Here is a 16,604-nt window from a genome sequence, read left to right as displayed (position 1 = left end):
AACCAATACCAAAGCTTTAGGACACGGATGAAGGGAGGGAGCAAATCAGGTTACCTAAACGGAAGGCACCACAGCTTGCAAAACCTTTCTCCCAAAAATAGCCTCCGAAGAAGCAAAAGTATCAAATTTGTAAAATTTGGCAAAAGTGTGCAGTGAAGACCAAGTCGCTGCCTTACATATCTGGTCAACAGAAGCCTCGTTCTTGAAGGCCCATGTGGAAGCCACAGCCCTAGTGGAGTGAGCTGTGATTCTTTCAGGAGGCTGCCGTCCGGCAGTCTCATAAGCCAATCGGATAATGCTTTTAAGCCAAAAGGAAAGAGAGGTAGAAGTCGCTTTTTGACCTCTCCTTTTACCAGAATAAACAACAAACAAGGAAGATGTTTGTCTGAAATCTTTAGTAGCCTCTAAATAGAACTTTAGAGCACGGACAACGTCCAAATTGTGTAACAAACGTTCCTTCTTTGAAACTGGATTCGGACACAAAGAAGGTACAACTATCTCCTGGTTAATATTTTTGTTAGAAACAACTTTAGGAAGAAAACCAGGCTTAGTACGTAAAACCACCTTATCTGCATGGAACACCAGATAAGGAGGAGAACACTGCAGAGCAGATAACTCTGAAACTCTTCTAGCAGAAGAAATTGCAACCAAAAACAAAACTTTCCAAGATAGTAACTTAATATCTATGGAATGTAAAGGTTCAAACGGAACCCCTTGAAGAACTGAAAGAACTAGATTTAGACTCCAGGGAGGAGTCAAAGGTCTGTAAACAGGCTTGATCCTAACCAGAGCCTGAACAAATGCTTGAACATCTGGCACAGCTGCCAGTCTTTTGTGTAGTAAGACAGATAAAGCAGAGATCTGTCCCTTTAGAGAACTTGCAGATAATCCTTTCTCCAAACCTTCTTGTAGAAAGGAGAGAATCTTAGGAATTTTTATCTTATTCCATGGGAATCCTTTGGATTCACACCAACAGATATATTTTTTCCATATTTTATGGTAAATCTTTCTAGTTACAGGTTTTCTGGCCTGAACCAGAGTATCTATCACAGAATCTGAAAACCCACGCTTTGATAGAATCAAGCGTTCAATCTCCAAGCCGTCAGTTGGAGGGAAACCAGATTTGGATATTCGAATGGACCCTGAACAAGAAGGTCCTGTCTCAAAGGTAGCTTCCATGGTGGAGCCGATGACAAATTCACCAGGTCTGCATACCAAGTCCTGCGTGGCCACGCAGGAGCTATCAAGATCACCAAGGCCCTCTCCTGATTGATCCTGGCTACCAGCCTGGGAATGAGAGGAAACGGTGGGAATACGTAAGCTAGGTTGAAAGTCCAAGGTGCTACTAGTGCATCTACTAGAGTCGCCTTGGGATCCCTGGATCTGGACCCGTAGCAAGGAACCTTGAAGTTCTGACGAGACGCCATCAGATCCATGTCTGGAATGCCCCATAATTGAGTTATTTGGGCAAAGATTTCCGGATGGAGTTCCCACTCCCCCGGATGAAATGTCTGACGACTCAGAAAATCCGCTTCCCAATTTTCCACTCCTGGGATGTGGATCGCAGACAAGTGGCAGGAGTGATCCTCCGCCCATTGAATTATTTTGGTCACTTCTTTCATCGCCAGGGAACTCTTTGTTCCCCCCTGATGATTGATATATGCAACAGTCGTCATGTTGTCTGATTGGAACCTTATGAATTTGGCCTTTGCTAGTTGAGGCCAAGCTCTGAGAGCATTGAATATCGCTCTCAGTTCCAGAATGTTTATCGGGAGAAGAGACTCTTCCCGAGACCATAGACCCTGAGCTTTCAGGGATTCCCAGACCGCACCCCAGCCCACTAGACTGGCGTCGGTCGTGACAATGACCCACTCTGGCCTGCGGAAGCTCATTCCCTGGGACAGATGGTCCAGGGTCAGCCACCAACGGAGTGAATCTCTGGTCTTTTGATCTACTTGAATCATTGGAGACAAGTCTGTATAATCCCCATTCCACTGTTTGAGCATGCACAGTTGTAATGGTCTTAGATGAATTCGTGCAAAAGGAACTATGTCCATTGTTGCAACCATCAATCCTACTACTTCCATGCACTGCGCTATGGAAGGACGAGGAACAGAATGAAGCACTTGACAAGAGCTTAGAAGTTTTGATTTTCTGACCTCTGTCAGAAAAATCCTCATTTCTAAGGAATCTATTATTGTTCCCAAGAAGGGAACTCTTGTTGACGGGGACAGAGAACTCTTTTCTTTGTTCACCTTCCATCCGTGAGATGTGAGAAAGGCTAGAACGATGTCCATATGAGCCTTTGCTTTTGACAGGGACGACACTTGTATTAGAATGTCGTCCAAGTAAGGTACTACTGCAATGCCCCTTGGTCTTAGAACCGCTAGAAGGGACCCTAGTACCTTTGTGAAAATCCTTGGAGCAGTGGCTAATCCGAATGGGAGAGCCACAAACTGGTAATGTTTGTCCAGAAAAGCGAACCTTAGGAACTGATGATGTTCTTTGTGGATAGGAATATGTAGGTACGCATCCTTTAGGTCCACGGTAGTCATAAATTGACTTTCCTGGATGGTAGGTAGAATCGTTCGAATAGTTTCCATTTTGAACGATGGTACCCTGAGAAATTTGTTTAGGATCTTCAAATCCAAAAATTGGTCTGAACGTTCCCTCTTTTTTGGGAACTACGAACAGATTGGAATAAAATCCCATTCCTTGTTCCTTTATTGGAACTGGGTGTATCACTCCCATCTTTAACAGGTCTTCTACACAATGTAAGAATGCCTGTCTCTTTATTTGGTTTGAGGATAAGTGAGACTTGTGGAACCTTCCCCTTGGGGGTAGTTCCTTGAATTCCAGGAGATAACCTTGAGAAACTATTTCTAGCGCCCAAGGATCCTGAACATCTCTTGCCCAAGCCTGAGCAAAGAGAGAGAGTCTGCCCCCCACCAGATCCGGTCCCGGATCGGGGGCTACTCCTTCATGCTGTTTTGTTAGCAGTGGCAGGCTTCTTGGCCTGCTTACCCTTGTTCCAGCCTTGCATTGGTTTCCAGGCTGGTTTGGGTTTTGAGGCATTACCCTCTTGCTTAGAGGATGCAGAATTAGAGACTGGTCCATTTCTGCGAAAGGGACGAAAATTAGGCTTATTTTTAGCCTTAAAAGACCTATCCTGTGGAAGGGCGTGGCCCTTTCCCCCAGTGATGTCTGAAATAATCTCTTTCAAATCAGGTCCAAATAAAGTTTTACCTTTGAAAGGGATGTTAAGCAATTTTGTCTTGGATGACACATCCGCTAACCAAGACTTTAGCCAAAGCGCTCTGCGCGCCACGATAGCAAACCCTGAATTTTTCGCCGCTAATCTTGCTAATTGCAAAGCGGCATCTAAAATAAAAGAGTTAGCCAATTTAAGTGCGTGAACTCTGTCCATAACCTCCTCATATGGAGTTTCTCTACTGAGCGACTTTTCTAGTTCTTTGAAAGCACAACTATCTTCAATAGGAATAGTAGTGCGTTTGTTTAGAGTAGAAACTGCCCCCTCGACCTTGGGGACTGTCTGCCATAAGTCCTTTCTGGGGTCGACCATAGGAAATAATTTCTTAAATATAGGGGGAGGAACAAAAGGTATGCCGGGTTTTTCCCACTCCTTATTTACTATGTCCGCCACCCGCTTGGGTATAGGAAAAGCGTCGGGGGGCACCGGAACCTCTAGGAACCTGTCCATCTTGCATAATTTCTCTGGAATGACCAAATTGTCACACTCATCCAGAGTAGATAACACCTCCTTAAGCAGTGCACGGAGATGTTCTAATTTAAATTTAAATGTCACAACATCAGGTTCAGCTTGATGAGAAATTTTTCCTGAATCTGAAATTTCTCCATCAGACAAAACCTTCCTCATGGCCCCTTCAGATTGGTGTGAGGGTATGACAGAACAATTATCATCAGCGTCCTCTTGCTCTTCAGTGTTTAAAACAGAGCAATCGCGCTTTCTCTGATAAGTAGGCATTTTGGATAAAAGATTTGCTATGGAGTTATCCATTACAGCCGTTAATTGTTGCATGGTAATAAGTATTGGCGCACTAGATGTACTAGGGGCCTCCTGCATGGGCAAAACTGGTGTAGACACAGTAGGAGATGATGTAGTATCATGTTTACTCCCCTCATTTGAGGAATCATCTTGGGCAATATCATTATCTGTGGCAGTACTGTCCTTACTTTGTTTGGACGCTATGGCACAATTATCACATAAATTTAAATGGGGAGACACATTGGCTTTCATACATATAGTACATAGCTTATCTGAAGGTACAGACATGTTAAACAGGCTTAAACTTGTCAACAAAGCACAAAAAACGTTTTAAAATAAAACCGTTACTGTCACTTTAAATTTCAAACAGAAAACACTTTATTACTGAATATGTGAAAAAGTATGAAGGAATTGTTCAAAAATTACCAAAATTTCACCACAGTGTCTTAAAGCCTTAAAAGTATTGCACACCAAATTTCAGAGCTTTAACCCTTAAAATAACAGAACCGGAGCCGTTTTTCAATTTAACCCCTACACAGTCCCAGCTATAGTCTTTGCTAAGACCCAACCAAGCCCTGAGGGGAATACGATACCAAATGACGCCTTCTAAAAGCTTTTTCAGAGATTCTTAGATCCTCACACATGCATCTGCATGCCCTGCTCTCAAAAAACAACTGCGCATTAATGGCGCGAAAATGAGGCTCAGTCTATAACTAGAAAGGCCCCCTGACTGAAAAAGGTGTCCAATACAGTGCCTGCCGTTTTATAAGCGTTCCCCAAGATTATAAATGTCAAATGTTAGCCTAAATCTGAATAATATGCACAAATAAAGCAATCGATTTAGCCCATAAAAATGTCTACCAGTTTTTTAGCCCATAATAAGCCCTTTATTCTGTTTGTTTGACTAAGAAAATGGCTTACCGGTCCCCATGAGGGGAAATGACAGCCTTCCAGCATTACACAGTCTTGTTAGAAATATGGCAGTCATACCTTAAGCAGAAAAGTCTGCTAACTGTTTCCGCCAACTGAAGTTACTTCATCTCAACAGTCCTATGTGGAAACAGCAATCGATTTTAGTTACTGTCTGCTAAAATCATCTTCCTCTTACAAACAGAAATCTTCATCCTTTTCTGTTTCAGAGTAAATAGTACATACCAGCACTATTTTAAAATAACAAACACTTGATAGAAGAATAAAAACTACATTTAAACACCAAAAAAACTCTTAACCATCTCCGTGGAGATGTTGCCTGTGCAACGGCAAAGAGAATGACTGGGGTGGGCGGAGCCTAGGAGGGACCATATGACCAGCTTTGCTGGGACTCTTTGCCATTTCCTGTTGGGGAAGAGAATATCCCACAAGTAAGGATGACGCCGTGGACCGGACACACCAATGTTGGAGAAATATATATTTAAATAGGAATTATTTAGTTATTAATTGTAGGTTTTCTTTAGATTTATTTTAATTATATTTAAGTTAGGGGGTGTTAGGGTTAGGGTTAGACTTAGGTTTAGGGGTTAATAAATATAGTATAGTGGCGGCAACATTGGGGGCGGCAGATTAGGGGTTAATAATTGTAGGTAGGTGGCGGTGATGATAGGGGCGGCAGAATAGGGGTCAATAATATTTAAATAATGTTTACGATGCGGGAGTGCGGCAGTTTAGGGGTTAATAATTTTATTTTAGTGTTTGCGATGCGGGAGGGCCTCGGTTTAGGGGTTAATAGGTAGTTTATGGGTGTTAGTGTACTTTTTAGCACTTTAGTTATGAGTTTTATGCTACAGCTTTGTAGTGTAAAACTCATAACTACTGACTTTAGAATGCGTTACGAATCTTGTGGGATAGGCTGTACCGCTCACTTTTTGGCCTGTGAGCGTGTAATACCGGCGCTATGGAAGTCCCATTGAAAATAGACTTTACGCAAATTGCGTAAGTTGATTTGCGGTAAGGCCAAAAAAGTGTGCGGGACAGCTGTACCTACAAGACTCGTAATAGCAGCGGTAGTAAAAAAGCATCGTTGTGAGGCTTCACGCTGCTTTTTTACTCATAACGCAAAACTCGTAATCTAGCCGTATATATATGTAAACACACACAAGTGTCCCTGTAGTGTAAAACAATGTAAATGTGGCTAACAATAAATATACATAATTTATAAAATTACTTTTAAGGAAGGGCAGGAAAATGAATTAGGTGTGTAAGGAATACAAACCTCATCTATATGTTAGATACAGTACCAGTAATAATGATAAGTTCAGAACTTCTATGGCAACAGTATCTGGGCAAAAAGGACAATATGGGCTAGATTACAAGCGGCTCCTTGCATGCATTGGAAGTAGTGCAGTATTCCGAGTTGAAAGTAAACACGTTCGCTTGAGCGCAAATTAATTTAACACGTGTCAGGATAGCGCAACCTCAGAGTTCTGGTTAACTGTTATGTGAGAAAAAGTTGCACAAAACACATCAAAAATACATTTAAAATGTACAGTTACTCTCATATTAAAGATACATTAAATACTTTGAGAAGGTAATAAAAATGTTATATATTAAAAAAAACTCTGCAATATACTTTCATTATTTATTTTGTCCCTTTTTTCTGTAATTCCATTCTGAAATTGTGAGCTTTTCAGTTCCTGTTAGAAATGGAAGTGCAGAACACTGTTATATTCCACACAACCATTGGCTGCACACACTAGTGACTTATTTATAACTGTCCCTAATTGGCCACAGCAGAGAAGGTAACCTATGTTACAACATGGCAGCTCCCATTGTTTTATAGACACTAAAACTTTACACTTATTTTGTCAGTATTTAAACAGCTAATGAAACTCTAAAAAGTATATCTACATGTTATTCTCAAACTAATCTTTTCTTTGAATGCATAATTTTATCTAACATATATTTAGTGTTTAATGTCCCTTTAACACCATCTAATACAATTAATTAAAAAACCTAATTGCATAAAACAGTTATAAGGGTTTAAAGATACGGAATCTGTTGGCGCTCTACAAATAGCCGAAAATAAAGATATGGAGCCTCAGGTGTTAGAAAATAAAGGCAGGCAAAGGGCTTTAACATAGAAATACATACATACATATGTCTAAATATGTATATGTATGCATACTGTAAATATGTCTAAACATTATTAGTGCATAGGATCCCTTTGCAGTCAAGTAGGTAAAAACATGGAAAAAAAACATAATTATGCAATATTCATATTTAATAAAGTGTTTAACTATGTATTTACCGTAAATATTTCACAATCCAATGTTCTTCACATAGGGGAATATGTTCTTTGTATTTTTAAACAGATATTTATATATATCTGTATATATCTATACCTATATATAATATAATACTATAATAATATATACAGGTATAGATATATATTTTACCAAAAATCCATCCGATCTATATAGAACTATGTATTTAATAATAAATAGAACATATTCTGCTGTATGAAGAATGTTGTAATGTGAAATATTAATATTGAGAAACTGCTATTGGGTTTGCGCGTGAGTATGGTTGTTTGTTTTTTCCCACGTTTTGCGCTCTATTGAAGTTAATGGGGGAATACCTTAATTCCGTGGCAATATTCGAAGTTCGGCTTTTTACTTTCAACTTGTAATAAGAGCGCAACCCGATTCACGCATAAAGCCGAAGTCTATCGGTGTTAACGCTCAAGCAAAGAGCACAAACTCATAATCTGTCCCTAAGTGGGAAGTGACAGTACCTCAGGTGACAATACTTAGGCTGATAGTAAGCTGAAACAGTGTCTAGATGACAAACAATACCTCTGGGGGTAATAGTAGCATACTTCAGGCTGCTTGGTGAGCTGTAGAAGGGAGTAACATAGTGTCCTCCTACTGATTCTTTGCCCAGACGTGGGGGGTGAGGTTTAGTGAAAAGCTGCAAATACAGATAAAGCACAAGTAACACTAAAGGAAAAACAGGTGAAATAAAGGTAACTGAATAGGCATAAATAAATAATGTGCTAGATTAGGAGTGTGACACAAAAAGCTTCTATGTAGCTGCCCTTGTACTCAAGTATATGGGTTACCTGCTTAGGAACCTGCCCAAAGCTGCTGATGAATCCAATCAGAGTGCTACGTATCAAGGGGTCAGAGCTGCTCAGGTGTTCCGGAAACCCATAGAAATAAGGGTGGAAAACGTTGAGTGCTTGAATTGCTGTAGCCCCTCTCTGTTTATAGCCAAATACCAGATCTATCCAGTGATGGAGCTGGGAGCTGACATGCTCTGACTCCAGGGCCTAAAAACAACATGTAAATAAGAGTTCATCTTCTATATAGCTACTGACTGTGACATGATTTATTCTTGTATAGATTCTAAGAATTTATAAATGCTCACTTGCCAAAGAATGTATGGGATGTCCCTCAAATAAATAGTTTTATACACTATCATAAAAAACAGAATTTATGCTTACCTGATAAATTACTTTCTCCAACGGTGTGTCCGGTCCACGGCGTCATCCTTACTTGTGGGATATTCTCTTCCCCAACAGGAAATGGCAAAGAGTCCCAGCAAAGCTGGTCACATGATCCCTCCTAGGCTCCGCCCACCCCAGTCATTCGACCGACGGACAGGAGGAAATATATATAGGAGAAACCATATGATACCGTGGTGACTGTAGTTAGAGAAAATAATTCATCAGACCTGATTAAAAAACCAGGGCGGGCCGTGGACCGGACACACCGTTGGAGAAAGTAATTTATCAGGTAAGCATAAATTCTGTTTTCTCCAACATTGGTGTGTCCAGTCCACGGCGTCATCCTTACTTGTGGGAACCAATACCAAAGCTTTAGGACACGGATGAAGGGAGGGAGCAAATCAGGTCACCTAAATGGAAGGCACCACGGCTTGCAAAACCTTTCTCCCAAAAATAGCCTCCGAAGAAGCAAAAGTATCAAATTTGTAAAATTTGGCAAAAGTGTGCAGTGAAGACCAAGTCGCTGCCTTACATATCTGGTCAACAGAAGCCTCGTTCTTGAAGGCCCATGTGGAAGCCACAGCCCTAGTGGAGTGAGCTGTGATTCTTTCAGGAGGCTGCCGTCCGGCAGTCTCATAAGCCAATCGGATAATGCTTTTAAGCCAAAAGGAAAGAGAGGTAGAAGTCGCTTTTTGACCTCTCCTTTTACCAGAATAAACAACAAACAAGGAAGATGTTTGTCTGAAATCTTTAGTAGCCTCTAAATAGAATTTTAGAGCACGGACTACGTCCAAATTGTGTAACAAACGTTCCTTCTTTGAAACTGGATTCGGACACAAAGAAGGTACAACTATCTCCTGGTTAATATTTTTGTTGGAAACAACTTTCGGAAGAAAACCAGGCTTAGTACGCAAAACCACCTTATCTGCATGGAACACCAGATAGGGCGGAGAACACTGCAGAGCAGATAACTCTGAAACTCTTCTAGCAGAAGAAATTGCAACCAAAAACAAAACTTTCCAAGATAATAACTTAATATCTACGGAATGTAAGGGTTCAAACGGAACCCCTTGAAGAACTGAAAGAACTAGATTTAGACTCCAGGGAGGAGTCAAAGGTCTGTAAACAGGCTTGATCCTAACCAGAGCCTGAACAAATGCTTGAACATCTGGCACAGCTGCCAGTCTTTTGTGAAGTAAAACAGATAAAGCAGAGATCTGTCCCTTCAGAGAACTTGCAGATAATCCTTTCTCCAAACCTTCTTGTAGAAAGGATAGAATCTTAGGAATTTTTATCTTGTTCCATGGGAATCCTTTAGATTCACACCAACAGATATATTTTTTCCATATTTTATGGTAAATTTTTCTAGTTACAGGCTTTCTAGCCTGAATCAGAGTATCTATTACAGAATCTGAAAACCCACGCTTTGATAAAATCAAGCGTTCAATCTCCAAGCCGTCAGTTGGAGGGAAACCAGATTCGGATGTTCGAATGGACCCTGAACAAGAAGGTCCTGTCTCAAAGGTAGCTTCCATGGTGGAGCCGATGACATATTCACCAGGTCTGCATACCAAGTCCTGCGTGGCCACGCAGGAGCTATCAAGATCACCGAGGCCCTCTCTTGATTGATCCTGGCTACCAGCCTGGGGATGAGAGGAAACGGTGGGAATACATAAGCTAGGTTGAAGGTCCAAGGTGCTACTAGTGCATCTACTAGGGTCGCCTTGGGATCCCTGGATCTGGACCCGTAGCAAGGAACCTTGAAGTTCTGACGAGACGCCATCAGATCCATGTCTGGAATGCCCCATAATTGAGTTATTTGGGCAAAGATTTCCGGATGGAGTTCCCACTCCCCCGGATGGAATGTCTGATGACTTAGAAAATCCGCTTCCCAATTTTCCACTCCTGGGATGTGGATCGCAGACAAGTGGCAGGAGTGATCCTCCGCCCATTGAATTATCTTGGTCACTTCTTTCATCGCCAGGGAAGTCCTTGTTCCCCCCTGATGATTGATATATGCAACGGTCGTCATGTTGTCTGACTGAAACCTTATGAATTTGGCCTTTGCTAGTTGAGGCCAAGCTCTGAGAGCATTGAATATCGCTCTCAGTTCCAGAATGTTTATCGGGAGAAGAGACTCTTCCCGAGACCATAGACCCTGAGCTTTCAGGGATTCCCAGACCGCGCCCCAGCCCACTAGGCTGGCGTTGGTCGTGACAATGACCCACTCTGGTCTGCGGAAGCTCATTCCCTGTGACAGATTGTCCAGGGTCAGCCACCAACGGAGTGAATCTCTGGTCTTTTGATCTACTTGAATCGTCGGAGACAAGTCTGTATAATCCCCATTCCACTGTCTGAGCATGCACAGTTGTAATTGTCTTAGATGAATTTGTGCAAAAGGAACTATGTCCATTGTTGCAACCATCAATCCTATTACTTCCATGCACTGCGCTATGGAAGGACGAGGAACAGAATGAAGTACTTGACAAGAGCTTAGAAGTTTTGATTTTCTGACCTCTGTCAGAAAAATCCTCATTTCTAAGGAATCTATTATTGTTCCCAAGAAGGGAACTCTTGTTGACGGGGACAGAGAACTTTTTTCTTTGTTCACCTTCCATCCGTGAGATCTGAGAAAGGCTAGGAAGATGTCCGTATGAGCCTTTGCTTTTGACAGGGACGACGCTTGAATCAGGATGTCGTCCAAGTAAGGTACTACTGCAATGCCCCTTGGTCTTAGAACCGCTAGAAGGGACCCTAGTACCTTTGTGAAAATCCTTGGAGCAGTGGCTAATCCAAATGGAAGTGCCATAAACTGGTAATGCTTGTCCAGAAAAGCGAACCTTAGGAACTGATGATGTTCCTTGTGGATAGGAATATGTAGGTACGCATCCTTTAAATCCACGGTAGTCATAAATTGATTTTCCTGGATAGTAGGTAGGATCGTTCGAATAGTTTCCATTTTGAACGATGGTACCCTGAGAAATTTGTTTAGGATCTTTAGATCCAAAATTGGTCTGAATGTTCCCTCTTTTTTGGGAACTATGAACAGATTGGAATAAAATCCCATTCCTTGTTCTCTTATTGGAACTGGATGTATCACTCCCATCTTTAACAGGTCTTCTACACAATGTAAGAATGCCTGTCTCTTTATTTGGTTTGAAGATAATTGAGACCTGTGGAACCTTCCCCTTGGGGGTAGTTCCTTGAATTCCAGGAGATAACCTTGAGAAACTATTTCTAGCGCCCAAGGATCCTGAACATCTCTTGCCCAAGCCTGAGCAAAGAGAGAAAGTCTGCCCCCCACTAGATCCGGTCCCGGATCGGGGGCTATCCCTTCATGCTGTTTTGGTAGCAGTGGTAGGCTTCTTGGCCTGCTTACCCTTGTTCCAGCCTTGCATTGGTTTCCAGGCTGGTTTGGGTTGTGAAGTATTACCCTCTTGCTTAGAGGATACAGAATTAGAGACTGGTCCGTTTCTGCAAAAGGGACGAAAATTAGGCTTATTATTAGCCTTAAAAGACCTATCCTGTGGGAGGGCGTGGCCCTTTCCCCCAGTGATGTCTGAAATAATCTCTTTCAAATGAGGTCCAAATAATGTTTTACCTTTGAAAGGAATGTTAAGCAATTTTGTCTTGGAAGACACATCCGCTGACCAAGACTTTAGCCAAAGCACTCTGCGCGCCACGACAGCAAACCCTGAATTTTTCGCCGCTAATCTAGCTAATTGCAAAGCGGCATCTAAAACAAAAGAGTTAGCCAATTTAAGTGCTTGAACTCTGTCCATAACCTCCTCATACGAAGATTCTTTACTGAGCGATTTTTCTAGTTCCTCGAACCAGAAACACGCTGCCGTAGTGACAAGAACAATGCATGAAATTGGTTGTAGAAGGTAACCTTGCTGTACAAAAATCTTTTTAAGCAAACCCTCTAATTTCTTATCCATAGGATCTTAGAAAGCACAACTATCTTCGATAGGAATAGTAGTGCGTTTGTTTAGAGTAGAAACCGCCCCCTCGACCTTGGGGACTGTCTGCCATAAGTCCTTTCTGGGGTCGACTATAGGAAATAATTTCTTAAATATAGGGGGGGGAACAAAAGGTATGCCGGGCCTTTCCCACTCTTTATTTACTATGTCCGCCACCCGCTTGGGTATAGGAAAAGCGTCGGGGGGCACCGGAACCTCTAGGAACTTGTCCATCTTACATAATTTCTCTGGAATGACCAAATTGTCACAATCATCCAGAGTAGATAACACCTCCTTAAGCAGTGCGCAGAGATGTTCTAATTTAAATTTAAATGTCACAACATCAGGTTCAGCTTGATGAGAAATTTTTCCTGAATCTGAAATTTCTCCATCAGACAAAACCTCCCTCATGGCCCCTTGAGATTGGTGTGAGGGTATGTCAGAACAGTTATCATCAGCGCCCTCTTGCTCTTCAGTGTTTAAAACAGAGCAATCGCGCTTTCTCTGATAAGTAGGCATTTTGGATAAAAGATTTGCTATGGAGTTATCCATTACAGCCGTTAATTGTTGCATGGTAATAAGTATTGGCGCACTAGATGTACTAGGGGCCTCCTGTGTGGGCATAACTGGTGTAGACACAGTAGGGGATGATGTAGTATCATGTTTACTCCCCTCATTTGAGGAATCATCTTGGGCAATATCATTATCTGTTGCATTACTGTCCTTACTTTGTTTGGACACTATGGCACAATTATCACATAAATTTAAATGGGGAGACACATTGGCTTTCATACATATAGAACATAGCTTATCTGATGGTACAGACATGTTAAACAGGCTTAAACTTGTCAACAAAGCACAAAAAACGTTTTAAAATAAAACCGTTACTGTCACTTTAAATTTCAAACTGAAAACACTTTATTACTGAATATGTGAAAAAGTATGAAGGAATTGTTCAAAATTCACCAAAATTTCACCACAGTGTCTTAAAGCATTAAAAGTATTGCACACCAAATTTCAGAGCTTTAACCCTTAAATTAACGGAACCGGAGCCGTTTTTACATTTAACCCCTATACAGTCCCAGAATGAGGCTCTGTCTATAACTAGAAAGGCCCCCATCTGAAAAAGGTGTCCAACACAGTGCCTGCCGTTTTTCTAAACGTTCCCCAAGATTATAATACCAATAATTAGTTAGAATCTGCATAATATGCCTAGTAAAGCAATTGTTTTAGCCCAGAAAAATGTCTACCAGTTTTTAAGCCCTTTTTGAAGCCCTTTATTCTTTTATGTTTAACTAAGAAAATGGCTTACCGGTCCCCATGAGGGGAAATGACAGCCTTCCAGCATTACATGGTCTTGTTAGAAATATGGCTAGTCATACCTTAAGCAGAAAAGACTGCTAACTGTTTCCCCCAACTGAAGTTACTTCATCTCAACAGTCCTGTGTGGAAACAGCAATCGATTTTAGTTACTGTCTGCTAAAAATCATCTTCCTCTTACAAACAGAAATCTTCATCCTTTTCTGTTTCAGAGTAAATAGTACATACCAGCACTATTTTAAAATAACAAACACTTGATAGAAGAATAAAACTACAAAAAACTCTTAACCATCTCCGTGGAGATGTTGCCTGTGCAACGGCAAAGAGAATGACTGGGGTGGGTGGAGCCTAGGAGGGATCATGTGACCAGCTTTGCTGGGACTCTTTGCCATTTCCTGTTGGGGAAGAGAATATCCCACAAGTAAGGATGACGCCGTGGACCGGACACACCAATGTTGGAGAAACTCAGCTACAATTACATAACCCCCCCTACATAACATAAAAACCAACCTACATAACATAAAACTCACCTACATAACATAAACCCCCCTACATAACATAAACCCCCCTACATAACATAAACCCCCCTACATAAAATAAAACCCACCTACATAACATAAAACCCACCTACATAACATAAAACCCACCTACATAACATAAAACCCACCTACATAAAATAAAACCCACCTACATAACATAAAACCCACCTACATAAAATAAAACCCACCTACATAACATGAACCCCCCTACATAACATAAAACCCACCTACATAAAATAAAACCCACCTACATAAATTGATAATTTAATTTCCTTCTGTATGAGGAGAGTCCACGGCATGATTCCTACTTTTGGAAAATACTGAACCTTGCCACCAGGAGGAGGCAAAGACACCCCAGCCAAAGGCTTAAATACCTCACCCACTTCCCTCATCCCCCAGTCATTCTGCCAAAGGAACAAGGAACAGTAGAAGAAATATCAGGGTATAAATGGTGCCAGAAGAAAAAACCTAATTTTGGTCCGCCCATCGGAGTATACAAGCGGGGGCCGTGGACTCTCCTCATACAGAAGGAAAGGAAATTATTAGGTAAGCATAATTTATGTTTTCCTTCTTAATATGAGGAGAGTCCACGGCATCATTCCTTAATGTTGGGAAAACTATACCCAAGCTCTAGAGGACACTGAATGATAACGGGAGAGGTAAAAGAGAGGCGGACCCTAATCTGAGGGCACCACAGCCTGCAAAACATTTCTCCCAAAAGCTGCTTCGGCCAAAGCAAAAACGTCAAACTTGTAAAATTTTGAAAAAGTATGTAAGGAAGACCAGGTAGCCAACTTACAAATCTGATCCATAGAGGCCTCGTTCTTAAAGGCCCAATAGGAAGCCACCGCTCTAGTGGAATGAGCCGTAATCCTCTGAGGAGGTCTAAGTCCCGCTGACTCATAAGCATTTAACACTCCTCAACCAAAAAGATAAGGAAGTTGAAGAAGTTTATCTAAAATCCATAGTAGCTTGAAGATAAAACTTCAAAGCTCGAACCACATCCAAATTATGAAGTAAACGTTCCCTCGAATAAGAAGGATTAGGACACAAGGAGGTCACCACAATCTCCTGATTGAAGTTGCGATCAGACACAACCTTAGGAATAAAACCCAAGCAGGTACGTAGGACAGCCTTCTCAGTGTGGAACACCAGATAAGGAGACTCACATTTCAAGGCCGCTATTTCAGAAACTCTGTGTGCCGACACAATAGCCAGTAGAAAAAGAACCTTCCAGGACAACAGTTTGATGTCAACCAAATGCATAGGCTCAAACGGAGCCCGTTGCAAAACCTTAAGAACAAGATTCAAACTCCAAGGTGGAGCATTAGATCTAAACACAAGTCTGATCCTAATCAGATCCTTAACTAAAGATTGCACGTCAGGGAGCTCTGCGAGACTCTTGTGCAGCAAAACAGATAGGGCCGAAATTTGTCCCCTCAGGGAACTGGCAGAAAGGCCCTTCTCCAGACCCTCCTGGAGAAAAGAAAGTTTCCTGGTAGCCTTAACCTTATGCCAGGCTAAACCTCGTTCTTCACACCAGAATAAGTAAGCTCTCCACACTCCTAAAGAAACAGAAAAAGGAGTTTTAGGTTCTGATTTAAAAGGATTCTACCCCTGCCATATATGTAAAGCATGCAGACATTCAAAGAGAACCCATTCATTCACCTCTAATATCACTAAAAAACATCACGCTTACCTCTTAGTTCTGGTAATTTAGCCAAAACTTCAGTCATAACAGTAGCCATATCCTGTAATGTGATTTGTAATGGCCGCCCAGCTGTACTCGGCGCTACAATATCACGCACCTCCCTCTGAGCGGGAGATTTAGGTACTGACACGTGAGGCGAGTTAGTCGGCATAACTCTCCCCTCGTTGTTTGGTGAAATTTGTTCAATTTGTACAGATTGATTTTTATTTAAAGTAGCATCAATACAGTTAGTACATAAATTTCTATTGGGCTCCACTTTGGCATTGCAACAAATGACACAGGTATCATCTTCTGAATCAGACATGTTTAACACACTAGCAAATAAACTTGCAACTTGGAAATACAATTCAAATAGAATAATATTAAAACGTACTGTGCCTTTAAGAAGCACAGAAGATCTATGACAGTTAAAAATTAATAAATTGAAACAGTTATAGCCTCAATCCTTGTAAACAACACAACTTTAGCAAAGGTTTAATCCCATTAGCAAAGATAACAATTTCTGAAAGCAGGAAACAAATTACAGAATAAAAGTTTTTATTTCAGTCAAACTATAATTCTCACAGCTCTGCTGAGAGAAATTACCTCCCTCAAAATAAGT

The 16,604-nt window shown here is 41.3% G+C and overlaps 1 protein-coding gene across 2 annotated transcripts in view; it reads right to left on the bottom strand.

The window, feature by feature from the left end:
• WDFY4 (WDFY family member 4) overlaps window positions 1-16,604 on the bottom strand; it is a 598,790-nt gene that overhangs the window by 68,300 nt on the left and 513,886 nt on the right. For both annotated transcript variants that reach the window (XM_053692180.1, XM_053692181.1), the window contains exons 54-55: window positions 8,085-8,294; window positions 7,819-7,933 (exon numbers count right to left, since the gene is read on the bottom strand). In XM_053692180.1, coding sequence (XP_053548155.1) covers window positions 7,819-7,933; window positions 8,085-8,294 — 325 coding nt within the window. The remainder of the gene's footprint in view (window positions 1-7,818; window positions 7,934-8,084; window positions 8,295-16,604) is intronic.

This window comes from Bombina bombina, chromosome 9 (genome assembly GCF_027579735.1).
Source record: "Bombina bombina isolate aBomBom1 chromosome 9, aBomBom1.pri, whole genome shotgun sequence".
Lineage (NCBI taxonomy): Eukaryota > Metazoa > Chordata > Amphibia > Anura > Bombinatoridae > Bombina > Bombina bombina.
The sequence above is the reverse complement of the archived record's forward strand: the minus strand, read 5'-3'. Positions and strand labels throughout refer to the sequence as shown.